This window comes from Notolepis coatsorum (genome assembly GCF_963971535.1).
Source record: "Notolepis coatsorum genome assembly, chromosome: 1".
NCBI lineage: Eukaryota > Metazoa > Chordata > Actinopteri > Aulopiformes > Paralepididae > Notolepis > Notolepis coatsorum.
This window is the reverse complement of record NC_140165.1, coordinates 240,314,427-240,332,607: the sequence shown is the minus strand read 5'-3', so window position 1 is coordinate 240,332,607 and position 18,181 is coordinate 240,314,427. Positions and strand designations below refer to the sequence as shown.

General features: G+C 43.2%; 1 protein-coding gene across 2 annotated transcripts in view; it reads left to right on the top strand.

Moving 5' to 3' along the window:
* The window catches only part of nf1a (neurofibromin 1a), a 255,630-nt gene that overhangs the window by 73,124 nt on the left and 164,325 nt on the right, over positions 1 to 18,181 (top strand). For both annotated transcript variants that reach the window (XM_084328075.1, XM_084328074.1), the window contains exons 8-14: positions 441 to 598; positions 3,945 to 4,118; positions 5,059 to 5,187; positions 6,003 to 6,077; positions 7,038 to 7,169; positions 9,051 to 9,188; positions 16,413 to 16,526. In XM_084328075.1, coding sequence (XP_084184201.1) covers positions 441 to 598; positions 3,945 to 4,118; positions 5,059 to 5,187; positions 6,003 to 6,077; positions 7,038 to 7,169; positions 9,051 to 9,188; positions 16,413 to 16,526 — 920 coding nt within the window. The remainder of the gene's footprint in view (positions 1 to 440; positions 599 to 3,944; positions 4,119 to 5,058; positions 5,188 to 6,002; positions 6,078 to 7,037; positions 7,170 to 9,050; positions 9,189 to 16,412; positions 16,527 to 18,181) is intronic.

Below are 18,181 nucleotides of genomic sequence, written 5' to 3'. Positions count from 1 at the left end.
CCCGGAGTCAGCATTGCCTTGGCTTGGGCTGATCCGCTATAGTAACTCGTTTGGCTGGGTTAGGGGGAGGGAAGCCGTGGGTGGTAATCTGGTGTTGTGGACAGCGGCGCCTACAGGTCAGGTCTGGGCGCTTGCTCAGCGGAGGCAGGACTTGAGCAAGGCAGCGTGACCTCCCATGCGTTACACTTCACCAATGAGAGAGCCCCCGCTGCCAGGTGAGAAGAGAGCCACTGGCTGTCGCCGCACGTGTCGGAGGAAGCGTGCGGATACTTCACGGTTCCCTTGTACCGACCAGTGGCACAACGACTAAAATTTGGATGGGGAGAAAAACGGAGACAAATTGGAGAAAGAGAGATACAAAAAAACAAACAAAAAAAAACGCCCTGCCTCCGTTTGTGTCTTTGTGTGTGTGTCTTGTCTATCTGCGTGTGTTTGCCCAGACGCGGCTGAGAAGCTGTTTGACCTGGTGGACAGCTTTGCGGAGAGCGCCAAGAGGAAGGCGGCGGTGTGGCCCCTGCAGATCATCCTCCTCATCCTCTGTCCGGAGATCACCCAGACCATCTCCAGGGACACCGTGGAGGACAGCAAGGCCAACAAGGTGCCCACATTTTAATCTCATCATTTGTATCTTTTGTATACCCGCTTTAACCCTTTCACTGCCACACTACAGAAGGTTAACCCTTTACTATCACACTTAACCGTCGGTAGGGTAAAGGGTTAACCTTCTGTAGTGTGGCAGTGAAAGGGGTTTACCCTTTGTCGTGTGGCAGTGAAAGGGTTAACCTTCTGTAGTCCTGTAATATCCTGTATATTGCTGTTGCGCTTTACTGCTGCTACATTTGCACTCTGGTTGGATGCCAAACTTCTTTTTAGTTGTACTGTACTTGTGCCGTATGATGACAATAAATGTATTTATTTATTTGTGTTCACATTCTAGACAAGAATCCTTGAACACAAACAATAATAGATGCACAAACAAATCCTGGAGTCTCAAAATGACATGTACAGTATATCTAGTCCCAGTCTATGGATACAGGAAGCAGCGTCTAGTCTGAGTCTATTGATACAGGAAGCAGCGTCTAGTCTGAGTCTATTGATACAGGAAGCAGCGTCTAGTCTGTGTCTATGGATACAGGAAGCAGCGTCTAGTCTGAGTCTATTGATACAGGGAGCAGCGTCTAGTCTGAGTCTATTGATACAGGGAGCAGCGTCTAGTCTGAGTCTATTGATACAGGGAGCAGCGTCTAGTCTGTCTATTGATACAGGGAGCAGCGTCTAGTCTGAGTCTATTGATACAGGAAGCAGTGTCTAGTCTGAGTCTATTGATACAGGAAGCAGTGTCTAGTCCGAGTCTATTGATACAGGAAGCAGCGTCTAGTCTGAGTCTATTGATACAGGAAGCAGCGTCTAGTCTTGAGTCTATTGATACAGGAAGCAGCGTCTAGTCTGAGTCTATTGATACAGGAAGCAGCGTCTAGTCTGAGTCTATTGATACAGGAAGCAGCGTCTAGTCTTGAGTCTATTGATACAGGAAGCAGCGTCTAGTCTGAGTCTATTGATACAGGAAGCAGCGTCTAGTCTGAGTCTATTGATACAGGAAGCAGCGTCTAGTCTGAGTCTATTGATACAGGAAGCAGCGTCTAGTCTGAGTCTATTGATACAGGGAGCAGCGTCTAGTCTTGAGTCTATTGATACAGGGAGCAGTGTCTAGTCTGAGTCTATTGCTACAGGGAGCAGCGTCTAGTCTTGAGTCTATTGATACAGGAAGCAGCGTCTAGTCTGTCTATTGATACAGGAAGCAGCGTCTAGTCTGTCTATTGATACAGGAAGCAGCGTCTAGTCTGTCTATTGATACAGGAAGCAGCGTCTAGTCTGTCTATTGATACAGGAAGCAGCGTCTAGTCTGTATATTGATACAGGAAGCAGCGTCTAGTCTGTCTATTGATACAGGAAGCAGCGTCTAGTCTGTCTATTGATACAGGAAGCAGCGTCTAGTCTGTCTATTGATACAGGAAGCAGCGTCTAGTCTGAGTCTATTGATACAGGAAGCAGCGTCTAGTCTGAGTCTATTGATACAGGAAGCAGCGTCTAGTCTGAGTCTATTGATACAGGAAGCAGCGTCTAGTCTGAGTCTATTGATACAGGAAGCAGCGTCTAGTCTGAGTATTGATACAGGGAGCAGCGTCTAGTCTGAGTCTATTGATACAGGAAGCAGCGTCTAGTCTGAGTCTATTGATACAGGGAGCAGCGTCTAGTCTGAGTCTATTGATACAGGGAGCAGCGTCTAGTCTGAGTCTATTGATACAGGAAGCAGTGTCTAGTCTGAGTCTATTGATACAGGGAGCAGCGTCTAGTCTGTCTATTGATACAGGGAGCAGTGTCTAGTCTGTCTATTGATACAGGGAGCAGTGTCTAGTCTGAGTCTATTGATACAGGGAGCAGCGTCTAGTCTGAGTCTATTGATACAGGGAGCAGTGTCTAGTCTGAGTCTATTGATACAGGAAGCAGCGTCTAGTCTGAGTCTATTGATACAGGGAGCAGCGTCTAGTCTGAGTCTATTGATACAGGAAGCAGTGTCTAGTCTGAGTCTATTGATACAGGGAGCAGCGTCTAGTCTGTCTATTGATACAGGGAGCAGTGTCTAGTCTGAGTCTATTGATACAGGAAGCAGCGTCTAGTCTGAGTCTATTGATACAGGGAGCAGCGTCTAGTCTGAGTCTATTGATACAGGGAGCAGTGTCTAGTCTGAGTCTATTGATACAGGAAGCAGCGTCTAGTCTGAGTCTATTGATACAGGGAGCAGCGTCTAGTCTGAGTCTATTGATACAGGAAGCAGCGTCTAGTCTGAGTCTATTGATACAGGAAGCAGCGTCTAGTCTGAGTCTATTGATACAGGGAGCAGCGTCTAGTCTGAGTCTATTGATACAGGGAGCAGCGTCTAGTCTTGAGTCTATTGATACAGGGAGCAGTGTCTCCTCCAAATATGGCGACTGACAATTATCACAGATATTGAGCAGAATTTGACCAATGCCTTAGCTTTTGGCTCCTGCTATCTGCAGCCCCCTCGCAACTAGTCTGTGGACATTACCTGGCTTCCAAATATACACACCAGCCATTTACATTTGTATCCCAGCTGTGTAATTGCATCCTTGAGCAGTTTGTACTTTAAAACCGTGGTAAGAAATGCCTCTTCCAGACGGTAATCAAAAGTACATCCTACTTCTAAAATGATGACCTCTCTACAACAACATCTGGTGTATTAGCATACATTTGGAATTAACATTTGAAAATGCATCATATTCAGTATTGCACAGTTTGAACAACAGTAGTTGAAACACAAGTGTTTGTAAATTTAAACAGAAGATGGAACATCTGGCAATATGTCCTTAACTAATAGCTCAACAATTCTGTCATGCCTTGTGATGTACATTCCCACATACACACACACACGTGCACACACACCATCTGTCTGTCTAACTCGCTCTCTCTCGTACCTCTCTCTCTTTCTCTCACACTTAAAAACGTTATCCAGCCTTGAGGCCTTGAACCCCCGGCACCAACACATCATAAGTGTATATAGTAAATATTCACAATTAGTTCTTCCAGCATAACAACTGGATCTGGAATGGATGCTGAGACTGTACCCAGAACTCAAACGTAAACGAACAAATCCCACCCCACCTTTACAGATCACATCTATTAGGAAACAATGACATGTGTGGTGTGTTCTTGCAATACCCAGGCAGTGCTCACTGTCTCTCTCTCTCTCTCCCCCCTCTCTCTGTCTCTTTCCTCTCTCTGTGTCTCTGTCTCACTGTCTCTTCCCTCTCTCTCTTTCTCTCTTTCTTTCTTTCTCCCCCCCTCTGTCTTCCCCCCCCTCTCTCTGCCTCACTGTCTCCTCTCTCTCTGTCTTTGTCTCTGTCTCTGTCTTTCTGTCTCTCCAGAAACTGTTCCTGGAAAGCTTGCGGAAGGCCCTGGCCGGTCAGGGTGGCAGCAAGCAGCTGACGGAGAGTGCAGCCATCGCCTGTGTCAAACTGTGCAAAGCCTCCACCTATATCAACTGGGAGGACCACTCCGGCATCTTCCACATGGTCCAATCCATTGTCATGGACCTGAAGGTCCGCTCACACACACTATATCGCCCCCTGGGGGTTTGCACACACAAGTGCAGGCCTTTCTCAACTTCTATATCATCCGTCATTGTGATTGGAGTCTCCTTTCTGGCTAACATAAATAGATTGGTTGTGGATTCATGATTCCTATGGGCATACATGGAATCTAAAGTTGTGTTTTCCAGACTGGGAGAAGTTATGGAATATGATGTCATAGAAATCTGTTCATTGTATCAATGGGCCATGTGCAAATCTGTCCTTTTGAAGGAATGCTAATAACAAGTCTCCTGGTTGTTGTAGTCACTTATTAACTCAATTTGACTAGACTAACTCAACTTTAATTTGAGCAAAGTTTGACAAATATTGTTCATGGAAATTTCACTAAATGTCATGAAGCCATTATGGAAAGGTCATGAAATTCTGATGAGCAGCAGTGTTCTAGGATATTTGTGAATTAAACAGTGTTCTAGGATCTTTGTGAATTGAATTAAACTACAGTGTTCTATGATCTTTGTGAATTGAATTAAACTACAGTGTTCTAGGATCCTTGTGAATTTAATTAAACTAGTGTTCTAGGATCCTTGTGAATTTAATTAAACTAGTGTTCTAGGATCCTTGTGAATTTAATTAAACTAGTGTTATAGGATCCTTGTGAATTGAATTAAATTGTTCTAGGATCCTTGTGAATTGAATTAAAGTGTTCTAGGATCCTTGTGAATTGAATTAAAGTGTTCTAGGATCCTTGTGAATTGAATTAAAGTGTTCTAGGATCCTTGTGAATTGAATTAAAGTGTTCTAGGATCCTTGTGAATTGAATTAAAGTGTTCTAGGATCCTTGTGAATTTAATTAAACAACAGTGTTCTAGGATCCTTGTGAATTTAATTAAACAACAGTGTTCTAGGATCCTTGTGAATTGACGTGACTCGAGGCCTCTGCTCCCACCAGGCCTTGCTGTTCAACCCTGCCAAGCCGTTCTGGCGAGGGACGGGGAGCCAGCATGCGGACGTGGACCTCATGATGGACTGCTTCGTATCTTGCTTTCGCATCAACCCACACAACAACCAGCACTTTAAGGTGGGCCTCGCATCAACCCACACAACAACCAGCACTTTAAGGTGGGCCTCGCATCAACCCACACAACAACCAGCACTTTAAGGTGGGCCTCGCATCAACCCACACAACAACCAGCACTTTAAGCTGGGCCTCGCATCAACCCACACAACAACCAGCACTTTAAGGTGGGCCTCGCCCCGGAACCACATCGCATTACAATTGCATTCAATTATGTTTTCTCCACTCAATTCTTTAACCGGAATCACTTTTAATCTCCCCAAGTATAGAAACCCCAGGGATTTACGCTGGAGGATTGGTTCAAACGCCATACTTATTCATGTATTATAAGAATGTAAACACGGAACAATGTGCGGATAAGAGTTGCTTTAGTGGATGCACTTTATGCACTTCAGGGGTCAGAACTATGTGCATATATAGAGTTTCAGTGTCATTGCGTTGACAGCTTGGACTGCGGTTGACTTCCTGTTGCAGTGTTTGCTAACATCAACAACCGACAGGAAGTCAAATGTAGTACAGAATATGTCTGTTAAGTTCAAACCATCTACAGTATAGTACTGTATATAGATAATAGGGTGATGAAGTGATTAGAGTGTTCCGAGAGCTCCAGAGTTTCACACGTACAGCGAGGGATGACAAATGCAAGACCAATGCACTAGCAGACTGCAGATTATAGTGAGTGTGTTGCACAGATGATGTTTTTTTTATTAAAGCATAAAAGACACCTGACCGCCCAGGGATCACTGCACCAGAACTAAGTGGCCGCCTTCAATACAACCAGGGAACAAAAAGGATTAATTCTGTGTCTCTTCCTGCAGGTCTGCCTGGCCTCCTCCTCCCCCTCTACCTTTCATTTTGTCCTGGTCAACTCCTTGCACAAGATCATCACCAATGTAAGTGTTCAGCCTGGGGGGGGACATGGATCTGTAGTGCACATCGTTAAGATGTTATGGCTTCATCGTAAAGTGATACGGTGGCTACAGTGGTAGTCATTAATTTGCTATTAGCAGGGTATCTGCGGGGTAATTAAGAAGTATTACATTGATAATTATCAATTTAAAGGCCTTAAAAGGTATTAAAAAAAAGTCTTAAAGGAACACGACAACATTTTGGAAAATTTGCTTACCGTCTTCTCCAGAGAGACATGAAGATAGATACCAGTTTCCTCTCTGTGCGTTCAGTAGAAAGCTATCTGGCTGCATGTTAGCCTAGCTTAGCACAATGAATGGAAGCGGACATGACCGGTTAGCCTTCGGGAGAGGTGTTAGTTGGACAATGCCTAGGCTAACCGGCCATGTCCGCTTCCATTCATTGTGCTAAGCTAGGCTAACATGCAGCCAGATAGCTTTCTACTGAACGCACAGAGAGGAAACTGGTATCCATCTATCTTGTCTCTCTCTGGAGAAGACGGGTAAGCTAATTTCCCAAAATGTTGGCGTGTTCCTTTAAAATTTCATTTGCACAGGTATTAAATAGCCTGGCTGTTGGGAGATAAATTTTTTTTTAATATCTGGCGAGAGCTTGTATGGAGCGCGCAAGAATAAAAATTGGCGCGCGAGTGCAGCCGTCAGTTCTGTGTTGTGTTTTGTTTGAAAGTATGAAATTGGTATTACATTTAGCTCTAAGTGGTATAAAAAAGGTATTAAAGTCTTAAATTTGCTAACCTACAGATACCCTGTCTTTACAAGCTTTTATGAGTCATAGATAGTTTAAGGTTTTATACAGAATTCAAGAAGTCTACACGGTTTTCTCTTGTTTTTGTCCTCAACCTTATTTGTCTTTCTCTCTGTCTTCATCGTGTCTGCTGTCTTCCTCTCCGTCTTCATCGTGTCTGCTCTCTCCCTCCCTCTCAGTCTCATCTGGACTGGTGGCCTAAGATTGATGCAGTGTACTGTTACTCCGGGGAGCTTCGCTTCATGTTTGCAGACACGCTGAACCGAGTCATACAAGGCCTCAACACGCACGCCCCGCTACGCATGACGCCGGTGAGGAACACATCAACATACCAACAATACATATATACATACATACATATATATATACTAGGGCTGACCCAAACTAGTCGAATAGTCGACTAATCGGTCTAAGAGCTTGTGTCCATAGCGGACGTTTTATGAGTTGTCAGCTCCTTTCTGTCATTAATTTCTATGCTGGAGACGCGACAGGCGCGCTCTTCCCAGCGCTGCGCCTCGCGTTTTATGAGCTCTCGGCGGCAGCGTTTTTGGTCGGAGCGCTCCCAGCTCATAAAGTTGAAACTACTTCAACTTTTGGAAAAGGAGCGCGCTCATCAATGTAACTCATCGAGGAAGGGGCAGCGCGAGCCTCAGAAAAACGCTCTGAGCTTCTTCTTTTTTTTTTTCAAAGCGGTCCGCCTTGAAAAAAAGGCACATAGCCTAAAGGAGCCGTACTCTACTGCCAACCTCTTAGTCGACCGGGTAGTCTACTATCTGCACATTTTGGCCAATCAAAGTCAACTATACAAATCCTTAGTCGGGGACAGGCCTAATATATACATATATATAGGCCTCAACACACACGCCCCGCTACACATGACGACAGTGAGGAGACCAGAACACATCAACATACCAACAATACATATATACAGGGCTCCACAGTGTCAGCATTTCACTCACATTTGCAACTAAAAATAGATGTGTGCAAACTGGTAAAATAATTTTGTAGCACATGTGCGACTAAAGATTACATCCTACAAGCTGATCTTGTGGCCCTCCCTCACTGCATATCAGTCAGTGGCTGTATTGATAAAAAATAATCGACTCAACTACCAAGACCTGTTTCTTGGGCCACCGGCGTTTCACTGGTTACGCGGTCCTGTCAGCTGAGCTTGTTCACTTTTGCTGGACCGTGGCTAACATTGATTGGTGGCATACGCTTGGACGTTTGGCTGAGCTTCACAAAAAAGATGTAATGCAGCAAATTCAATAAGAACCAGATTCGATAAGCAGAACCGGAATCAACTAAATCTCAAACGATACCCAACCCTACTGAAAAAAAGTGAGCGTACGGTTTTTCACTGTGCTCCTAAATTGTGTGCTCCTTGGGAAGTAAGCACCAAGCCCTGATGTATACAAATTATATATACATAATGTAGTGTATGGTGCAATACACAAACCAAGATTCCTCTTTGATGCAGAAAGTTCTAGCTTTGATCTTTAGTGGGCGTAATGATGATTTATGTAATGGTAATGAGTGGGGCTCTGGCGTAAACTCTAGCTCTATCTGAAAATGTATAGATTAACTCAGAACCTCTGCCTTGATTTTGGAAGGTAATTGATTACATTTTCACAAGAGCTAGTTATCTGTTCAAATACAATTTTTGTTGTCCTTTCTGAAGTGACTGACTATTGGCTGATCATGGATCAGGGTCTCTGTGGTCATGGAAAATCGGTACAGTCAGGATATTGAATAATGGTGTTTTCCACTAATGGTTGTGTAAAATGCTTAAAGTCTTTGGTATTTTTGCTGTAAAGTATTTAATGTTAACCTTGGCTACTAGAAAATCTAGGTACCTTTTCTGGAGGAGCAATACACAAAATAACTATAGTCTCAAACCTGTCAACCTGCAACATCCAAATCGGCTCTCAATGGGAAAAAAAACCACTTAACAAAGATTCCAACCTACGAACACTACAGCAATTGTGTTTGTAGGGACGACCGCGCACGAGGTACCATTGCCGGGAATTTAACCTGGGTCTCTGTGGTGGTAGACGAGTGCTTAGACCTAGACCCCTGAAAAGTGTGTCCTTAACCACACGTGCAGGCTACAGCACCCTCCCGGGTAGATCTCAGGGAGATTTTTACCAACACATTTCTTCCATCTCACCAAGCTTTCCCTGTCCCCGCAGAGTCTGACGTTCAAGGAGAAGATGACCACCAGCCTTAAGTTCAAAGAGAAAGCCACAGAACTGGACACGCGCAGTTTCAAGTGCCTCCTCCTCGCTTTGGTCAAGCTCATCCACGCCGACCCCAAGCTAATGCTGCACGTGAGCGACACACCTCCATCTCCATCCGGCTCCTAATGTCTTCCAGTTGAAGGAACAATCACTAAAACAAATATATTTACTGATTTGAATAAGTCCCAGAAGATTGTTGTAACTAGAAGACAACAAGGCGGCTGTGGTATAATATGTCCTCATGTAAATATATCCCCCTCCCCTGTGTTCCCTTTACCTGTGCCCCCCTCCCCTCTCTGTGGAATAAGACACCCCCCTCCCCTGTGTCCCCCAAACCTGTACCCCCTCCCCCCCATCTGACCTATCAAATGGGACCACACACCCCCTTTGTTGAACTATAAAGGGCTCTTCCTGACCACAATCAAGGCTTCTTACCTGGGTAATTTCAGCTGATCACCTGGGGCGAGAGCCTCAGCCATTCTCTCTATGTATTCTATCTGTTTGGTTAATAAACCTTGTTATTATCCAAGCCTCGGTTGACTGAGACATTCTTCATCAGGATATCTACAAATATCCCACAATTGGCGTCTACGAACTTGTGACGGACTTTTTGCGTCCTCCCGGCGTGCTGTATCATTCAACTATACAGAGAAAAGTGAGTATAATAGGATGGTCGACCAAAAATGTATGGAAAGGAATTGAAACCTTCCCGCTTTTCTCTGTGCCAGGTGAATATTACAGAATGTTGTCCAATATTGAGATCATGGCTGAGTAGAATAATGTGCATTAATATATCTGATCTGTATTGAGAATCGTTACCAGGGCGCGCGTGCACCTGGGTCCTTATCAGGAGGTTCTGAAAGGATGGGTTATATGTGCTAGTCCCAAAAAGTTTAGGCACAAAGGTTGAAGTGCTATTCCAGGTCGAGTCGGAGCCGACCAAAAGTTAAGGCACACAATACAGGTTGTTGGATTGCTACCCCAAGTCTAATTCAGACTAAAATATAGGCAACAAGGCAAGAAACGTGGGCTTATTAGATGTGATATCCTTGGAAAACGCTACTCTGTTAAAAACGTTCTGTGATTCCTTTGCAAAGAGGCGGGAAGTAGGACCGAGAAGCTGATGGAATCATAATTAGAAATTACCAGAGTAGCGTCATAATATTCATTGTTTCAACCTCAAACTAAGCTCACAATCTCTTCCATTTCCTGAAAACGATGTATTTTGGATTAAATTAACCAATTGATCAATACAGATAGCGGGAAGATGATCACGCGATGTCCTAGTTAGTACATGATTACGCGATGTCCCGGGAGTACGTAAATGTACATTAAACGGGACATCAGTCGCGGAAAGTACATTAAACAGGACGTTAGTCGCGGGTTAAGAGGCCGAGAGTATGATTAAAAGGTATATATAATCTAATATATCGCTGGTAAATTTCGAAGTCAGGTTCGGTCGTTATGATTTTAATAACGATGTGTAGTTATATATCAAGGGTATGAATGCCTTGTCGCAACAGATGTTGGTCGACTAAACGTACAGCGATCCAATACAGTCAGATATACACACACGTTAACTTATATGTATTAATGTTTGTTTGTCTGTTTTAAGTCTCGTTTGTATGTGCACAAGTATTATAGGACCCGTCGCGTTGCTTTATTGAGTCAAGAACCGGCTGCGGATAGCGCGACGAGCATTGAGAGACGAGTTACCGTTATACAAAGAATAACATTGAAGTGCAGTTCACGGGAACAAACTAGGATAGTAATTTCCGGATTCCGCAGAACACCGGCCCACGGGAACGGCCATTTGGGGAAGTATAGTTTTATCGTTTCAGTTTGTTTACGTTTCACATATGCACAGGCGCGTTCATTCGGTAACAAAACGCTGGTATAGGAATTCCAGGCTATTGAGAGCTCGTTGGAAAAATACTGTATGAATTGCAAAGCGTTATTTCCGAGGCGAATGAGAACGCACGAACGTCGCATGGAGCGATGACGTCACGCTATGCGCGCCGTGAAGTTATTATTTTATATTAAACTATCCATAAGCGAACGTAAAGTGTAATGTGCCCAAGGCCAAGGGTGTGTGAAATCCACGTGTAGTATATGTTTTATTTGTATATATATGTGCGCGCTGCCATTGGAAAATGTTGAGTTGCAGTGGCGAGATGCAGGTTGCACCATCCCAGACCACCGGAGAAACGAACCGAACATTGCAGCTTTCCCCGGTGAGTATGAAAATCATAATTATAGATGCTTTGATTGATTGATTGAAAACTTTATTAACAGATTGCAGAATGGGTACAATACAGTACAGCTCAATACACACAATTGTTAAGGGGATGCAGACCAGAGAGAGACTTTAGTCTTGTTTACATCAGGGTCCCCCATTTTCTATTTATCAGGACATATTATGACATACATGACATACAGATAGTCAGTACTGCTACATCTGTACATTTATGACATACCAGATTTGCAAATTCAGTACTGTTTGTGGTACACAACTATCATCTCAGTTACAGTAAATTACAACTATCTCAGATCACTTGAGTGTTTATGTTGCTTTAATTTACACATTATAAGTCACATAAAGCTAATTACAATGTCTGTTTCAGAATTATAATACATCTGTGGGCGTACCTTGTAGTCCACATAAACAGCGTTAGATTAGACTTTATAAGCTTTCAATGTTGAAAAACTTGGGCACAAACAACATAGATCATGTTTAAAAGTAAGATGTTTAGGTTATATTCACTTGAGTTAATGTGTTTATCTAAAGAACCAATGAAAGATAACTAGCCCTTTCCATTGTAAGACATTTTAAACATGATTCAAAATGTGTGGGTCCACAATCATATGATGCTTGTGTACATATGCGATATGATTGATAAATGATAACACTATCATTACATCCAAGAACGGGATGGATGAGATCTAGCTAATGTTTGTTGAGCACACAGACAGTCAAAGAGGATTCACCCAGGTCTTAGAAAAGAGTGGAAAATTAACATGTGTTTGTATTTACAGATCTGGCTCTGAGGCGAGATGCAAAACAGTGAATGACTACACCCAAATTGTATCACAAAAGACAGAAAATCCAACAATTTGCATGTCAACCGAGAGACAGTGCAGAGCTGAGAGACAATCGATTGACCATTTGGAACAAATCTACATCCAAAACACCCACATGTAAATTTCTTCAGAGTGGGCACTTGGGAGACAAAGCAATGCAAATGCCTGTACTCGTGACCACAGACTTGATGAACTCACCTGGCGGTGGATGGCAACAGAGAACCACTTAATTAACATGAATTAGTTACAGATGATGAATTTGCAGTTATGAAAATCTACCTAACTCCCATACTAACAATAACTAACCAGTCGTTTTCATCATCTCTTTTCAAAAGGCACATGAATTAGAGAAGTGCCCGAGATGAAAGATTAATGATGAAAACAACTACTTACAATCCCCTCCTTCTATTCTCTGTTTATAACCAATAACATGCATGACTTTCCTTAGACTATTCTTTTAACAACTAATACTTTCCATGACTGCAAAATTATCAACCACCAAAATTGCAGCACAATTATCTAAATGTACAAGATATCAACAACATTGATCATTTAGCTGACACTTTTATCCAAAGCGACTCACAGGTTCTGTACGACAGGACATCAGGCAAGGCACACCTCTATCCGCTGAGTAACAATGGTCATCAAAGTGTTGAGTGCTACAGTGTAGATTAGTTTATTAGGACAAATGCATGACAGTAAGGTTAGTTAGGGTTAGATGATAAGAAATGATTGTTTTTCATGCAAAATTAACTGGCTACCTAGATTTTATGTTTTTTCCCCATGCTATGCTATGATGAGCCACACTGAGATGTGAAGAACAACCGAGAAGTCATGGCTAGGTAAGTATCTTGAAGAAGCACACCATCGTACGCGGCCTGAGGTAAGATCAACTTCAATTTAAGACCATCAGAATATGAAGACAAGGAGCTATTTTATCTGATTCAAAACTTTGGCCATTCATTTACAAATTTTATTTAAAGTGTAATGCTGGAAGATCTAGTTAGATACAAGATCTGATAAAATTGTAGTGAATGTGACCTTCTTGACGTAAGGAATCACTGCTAATGCAATTGGCTTGCATTTCCTATTGTCAATTAAGTGATTTTATCACTGCTAATGCAATTGGTTTGCATTTCCTATTGTCAATTAAGTGATTTTATCACTGCTAATGCAATTGGTTTGCATTTCCTATTGTCAATTAAGTGATTTTATTTACAATGAATTGAATTAATCCCAAAATGATTTTCCACTTTAGCAGAAAGGCGTTGAATCATTTATGTGAGGAGTTTTCTAAGGCAGTGTTTATCACCCTCAGATCACGAATTGGTGAGAGGACAGGACGAGTGAGACGACGCGTGACCTGAACCACGAAGCTGCGGACACAACCAGAGGCGACGACAACAACCGCGGGAGAACCATCCAACCCAGCCCACAGACATCCCCAAGAAAGTGGAGCAGAGGACCACGAAGGAGACTGACCAAGGAGACACTGACGAAGAGGAGATCAACCTTTGACGGCCTCCACCCCGGCACTGCAGACCAAACCCATCACCTGCAGATGGGAACCAAAGCCCCGACCATCAAGGTGGATTCCCATGACAAGATTGTCATCCGTGTGAGAGAGAGCGTCCTACTGACTAGCCACTACACCGGCGGGCCCTCGCCCCCCATCAAGTGGTACCGCAATGACGAGGAGAGGACAGCGAAACCAGCACAACACATTCAAAAACGCCCTGACCACCATGTCTCTGGGCCTGATGGGAGCCAAGCGTGAGCACAGTGGCGGATGTGTGGTGGTGATGGAGAACAACATAGGCTGCAGGAAAAGACCACTATAGTTGACTGCTACCGGTGACCCTTGACAAGGTACACAGGGAGCGGACGGCGACCTCCTGTAGGCCCCCTCTGAATGAACGACGACCAGTGAATATTCCCGACTGCATCGTCAAGAAGAGACATCATCAGAGACCTGTGGAACAAGATACTTCTGAACACACATTGTCCACATTGTTATGTATGTATTGGCCCTGCCACACGACAGACCGAGAACAGATGATCAACACTTCACAGCAACTGTCAGATTCACAAACAAGAACTGTTTCACAGAGTTCATATGTATCTGGAAAATTATTGACTAGGAATATGATGAAATACAATCAGTAAGATTGCATTAACCAATTTTATAATGACAATGAGAAATGATCACAGAGTCACATTGCAAAATGGTATTGTTAAACAGGGCAGAACCAGTTGGATTGTTCCAAGACACCAAGTTTGTTTTGACCATTGATAGTATGCACCACAGAACAATGTGTTTGTATTTACAGATCTGGCTCTGAGGCGAGATGCAAAACAGTGAATATGTATCTGCAAAACGATGAACTAGGGATGTGATGAAAAGAAATCAATGAGAAAGCATTAACAATGGTTAGTAATAATGAGCTAAAATGTATTGCTGAAGGAAGAAGTGACCACATGATCACATTACATCACATTAGAATTACTTAGGTTACAAAATTGTATTGTCAGACAAGAAAGAATCAGTTGTTTTATTCTCTCATAGAAGAGGACATGTAACGTTGTTTTGCACCTGTATGGTGAACCATTGATAGTATATGCACTAGAATTACATACAGAAGCGATGCATAAGACGTTTTATCTCCTCATTTATAGAGAAGAAATGGAGAAAATTGCCTGATTCTAAGTAAAAACCAACAAAGCTGAGGCAATCACAGATGAAAGTGACACTCAAACTCAGATTAAATACAACTGGATCCTAAGTAATTTCATCAAGAATCATCACAAAATGTGCAAAAATATATATATATATTTGTGAACAGTTTCCCATAATCAATCATGTCAGTTTTATTAACCACCAGGTTAACGGTTGTTAAAATGTTTTTGTACACATTAGCCTTATGTGTAAATCCGATTCCTAATAATTATGAACACAATTTTGTTTTTTCACCCTGTGCACTCTGACCACACAGACAGTGCATGTATTTAATTGGTTTATTACGATGCCTGTATGCACAACGATCACATTAGCTCCCCAGAGTCACGACATGAACGACTGAAGGTATGCCAAGATATTTGCACAGCGATAGCTTCTAATGATTATGTTAATTGTTGTTTGATATCAGAGATGAGGACCACTCATTGATATAGGTATTTTGAGCGATTAATAAAAGAAAAGGGTGATATCTATTCCCACATCTCTGATATCAAAATAACACAGACCGCAGTCCAGTCGATCATGTCATGAATCATGTATGTAAATAATTCTATTAATCATGTATGTAAATAATTCTATTTTTAAACTATTATCCCCACTTTTACCTGTTCCAAACAATCCTGGTATATTATACATTAATCTCACCCACATTATAAGAAAGAAAAGTGAGTATTGTGGTATAATATGTCCTCATGTAAATATATCCCCCTCCCCTGTGTTCCCTTTACCTGTGCCCCCCTCCCCTCTCTGTGGAATAAGACACCCCCCTCCCCTGTGTCCCCCAAACCTGTACCCCCTCCCCCCCATCTGACCTATCAAATGGGACCACACACCCCCTTTGTTGAACTATAAAGGGCTCTTCCTGACCACAATCAAGGCTTCTTACCTGGGTAATTTCAGCTGATCACCTGGGGCGAGAGCCTCAGCCATTCTCTCTATGTATTCTATCTGTTTGGTTAATAAACCTTGTTATTATCCAAGCCTCGGTTGACTGAGACATTCTTCATCAGGATATCTACAAATATCCCACACGGCTGTTCAAATAAATATAAACATTTGAATAAATAAAATTGTAACTTTTGAACATGGAACCTGACAAACATTGTCAACGAATCGATCAGTTGATTTAATCAACGGATCTTTAAAATTGTGTTTCCTACAGGCAATCTTGCATGAGGAGCTCTAAATCTAGCGCTTACAAAAAGATACGCTTATAATTTTTCAGGAAATAATGCATTCAGCGTTGGAGGAAAAAGAAATAGTATAGTCATAGAATCGACTATGAAAATGGGACTTAGTTGTTAGCGATCTTCTAAGTTTGTCTTTGCATGTGTGTCTTTGCTTGTGTGTGTGTCTTTGCTTGTGTGTGTGTGTCTGCGTGTGTGTGTGTGTCTTTGCTTGTGTGTGTGTCTGTGTGTGCGTGTGCATGTGTGTCTGCGTGTGTGTGTGTCTTTGTGTGTGTGTGTGTGTGTGTGTGTGTGTCTTGTGTTTGTTAGAACCCGGTGAAGCAGGCTCCGGAGATCCAGAGCAGCACGGCGGAGCTCATCACGGGCCTGGTGCAGCTGGTGCCCCTCACCAGCACCGCGCAGCTGCCCCAGGAGGCCATGGAGGTCAGCACGCGTCTCTTCACACCCTCCTCATTCTGTCACGCGGCTCTGTTCTTCCTCCATCACTCTGCTCTGTTCTTCCTCCATCACTCTGCTCTGTTCTTCCTCCATCACTCTGCTCTGTTCTTCCTCCATCACACTGCTCTGTTCTTCCTCCATCACACTGCTCTGTTCTTCCTCCATCACACTGCTCTGTTCTTCCTCCATCACTCTGCTCTGTTCTTCCTCCATCACACTGCTCTGTTCTTCCTTCATCACACTGCTCTGTTCTTCCTCCATCACACTGCTCTGTTCTTCCTCCATCACACTGCTCTGTTCTTCCTCCATCACACTGCTCTGTTCTTCCTCCATCACACTGCTCTGTTCTTCCTCCATCACACTGCTCTGTTCTTCCTCCATCACACTGCTCTGTTCTTCCTCCATCACACTGCTCTGTTCTTGAGCTGGTTGGCACCTTGCATGGTTGCCTCCGCCGTCTGTGTGTGAATGTGTGAGTGAATTTGTGAATGAATGGGTAAAATGTGAGTAACAAATTGTAAAGCGCTTTGGATAAAAGCGCTATATAAAAAAGCAGCCATTTACCATTCCTCCATCACTCTGCTCTGTTCTTCCTCCATTACGCTGCTCTGTTCTTCCTCCATCACACTACTCTGTTCTTCCTCCATTACAATTCCTCCATCACCAAAGTAAAAGATGTCTTGCTAATATTTCCCCCCGCGAACAACTTTGAAGTTGGAATCATTCTTTATTTCTTTATTTCTTTATAAAATTATGTTTTTGGTAGATACCTATTTTATTGGTTTTTGTTACCGGCCTGTCCGGTAGAGAGAGAGAGAGAGGAAGTATGGGAGATAGACGGGGGAAGACATTCGGCAAAGGTCGCCGGATTCCGGGAGTCGAACCCGGGGCGGCCGCGTTGCGCCGCAGCGCTGTACGTGGTGCGCTGAATTGAATCCAGCTACGGTCGAGATGTGAGATGTTACAATAACTTACAATGTATCAAGTTATTGCGTTGTTGGGAAGAATTGCTGCTCCACCCTGACTTAGAGGGACGTCTCCCTGCTTCCGTCTCTCACTGCTCCCTGGCTTTGATATGTAATGCTACGCTACATTTCACAGCCGGGCAAATTAATGTTGATGGAGATGAACGTGAGCCCCGAGGGTGACGGTGTATATATAATAACATTGTTCATACTCCAACACCTATACATGAAAGGCAGGCCACGTGTTTGTTAAAGGTGCTATAGTATAGTATACGTAGAGTAATCATTTAAAAATAAATAATACAGGGCCCCCGAGTGGCGCACCGCATACGGCACTACGGTGCAACACGGCCGACCCGGGTTCGACTCCCGGACCCGGTGATCCTTGCCGAATGTCTTCCCCGGTCTATCTCCCATTCCTCCTCTCTCTCTCTCTCTCTCTCTCTCTCTCTCTCTACCGGACTGCCCGGTAGCAAAAATCAATAAAAACCTACAAACAACATTTAAAAATAAATAATACATCCAGAGCTTTTAGAAAGGTGCAGAATAAAATGATTGCCTTTCCCCCCCAAAAGTTTATTGAGTAAAACATCTTGGCGGGTCCAAAATTACTGTTGTTGTTTTCATATCGCATGCATCCCCTCGCTACTTCCCATTTCCCCACGTGGAATGCAC